At 38.4% G+C, this 1,068-nt stretch overlaps 1 protein-coding gene across 1 annotated transcript; it reads left to right on the top strand.

Moving 5' to 3' along the window:
* Positions 1-87: 87 nt before the first annotated feature.
* Positions 88-594, top strand: LOC104774395 (uncharacterized protein At4g02000-like). The gene has a single exon (XM_010499010.1). The coding sequence runs from the start codon at positions 88-90 to the stop codon at positions 592-594; it is 507 nt and encodes a 168-aa protein (XP_010497312.1).
* Positions 595-1,068: the final 474 nt, after the last annotated feature.

The following is a 1,068-nucleotide window of genomic DNA, read 5'->3' as shown; positions in this document are numbered from 1 at the left end:
TCTTTTATAAGAGTAAAGATAGAGTTTGGAATCACAGACCGCCTGCGTTTCTTTAGAAAAGTCCGTTTTGAATTAGGAGAAGGGGCCATGATAGGTTTTGAGTATGAAAAACTCAAGAAGTTTTGTACTAACTGCTCTCGCATTAATCATGACTCCTCCCACTGCCCGTATCTGGTTCCACCGATCCATCAAGAGGACATCCTTAATGTTCCAGTAGGTCCTGTCTTTGAAGAAGGCGAAGGCTCCAACATCTATAGTTTTCTGCACGAGAACCATACATCTCTAAGTTCTGAGATTTCCTCTTACTCTCCCATCTCACAACCACCAAGACCTGCTGCTCCTGGGCCTAATCTGGAAGAATTTATGGCTTCTTATCCGCTTGGAACTCGTCTTTCTTCATGTTCAGACTTTTTAAGAGTCTCCCCTAAGGCGAGAGAAGCTAATAAAGGGAAAGCTAAAGCTAAACTTGAAAGTGGAGAGTGCTCTAAACGTAGGAAAGGAAAGGAAGTTCAGTTAGAGTCAGAAAGAAATACTCGCCAGTGCAGAAAGGATCCTGGCTTAAGGTTCTATCCGACTGAGCATGAATCCCCATGAAAACCGAATAAGGATACTAATCTCAGAGAATGATCAGCTTTTTTGCCTCTGAGATTCTCTTTTTGTTTTAGGTAATAATTTTCACTTTTCAGATCAAGAAAGTGGAAGCTTTTGATACACCTTCTGGTGTTCTGGTCTGTTGAATAGTTGATGAAGAAAGGTCATAGAAGAGATTCATGAAGACCTTTGACTGCAATCTTTTTGATGATGATGGGGTGATAAGTAAAATACTTTCATATCTAAAGCTTATGTTAAATGCTTTAAGACCAGATACAATGATCTTCATTGTAATTTTAGTCTTCTTGTGCATGATATGAAGTTTAGCTGATTCCCCCATTTTCCAATAGTTACTGCTCTGTAATTTAAAGTTGCTCTGTTTTTATGTATGCTGTAAAAATGTTGACTCTCTTTGGTTCTCACCAATGTTGGTGCTGATGATGTTTAATATATAAAATCATACTTTGGAAAAAAAAA

This window comes from Camelina sativa, unplaced genomic scaffold, assembly GCF_000633955.1.
Source record: "Camelina sativa cultivar DH55 unplaced genomic scaffold, Cs unpScaffold02696, whole genome shotgun sequence".
Lineage (NCBI taxonomy): Eukaryota > Viridiplantae > Streptophyta > Magnoliopsida > Brassicales > Brassicaceae > Camelina > Camelina sativa.
The sequence above is the reverse complement of the archived record's forward strand: the minus strand, read 5'-3'. Positions and strand labels throughout refer to the sequence as shown.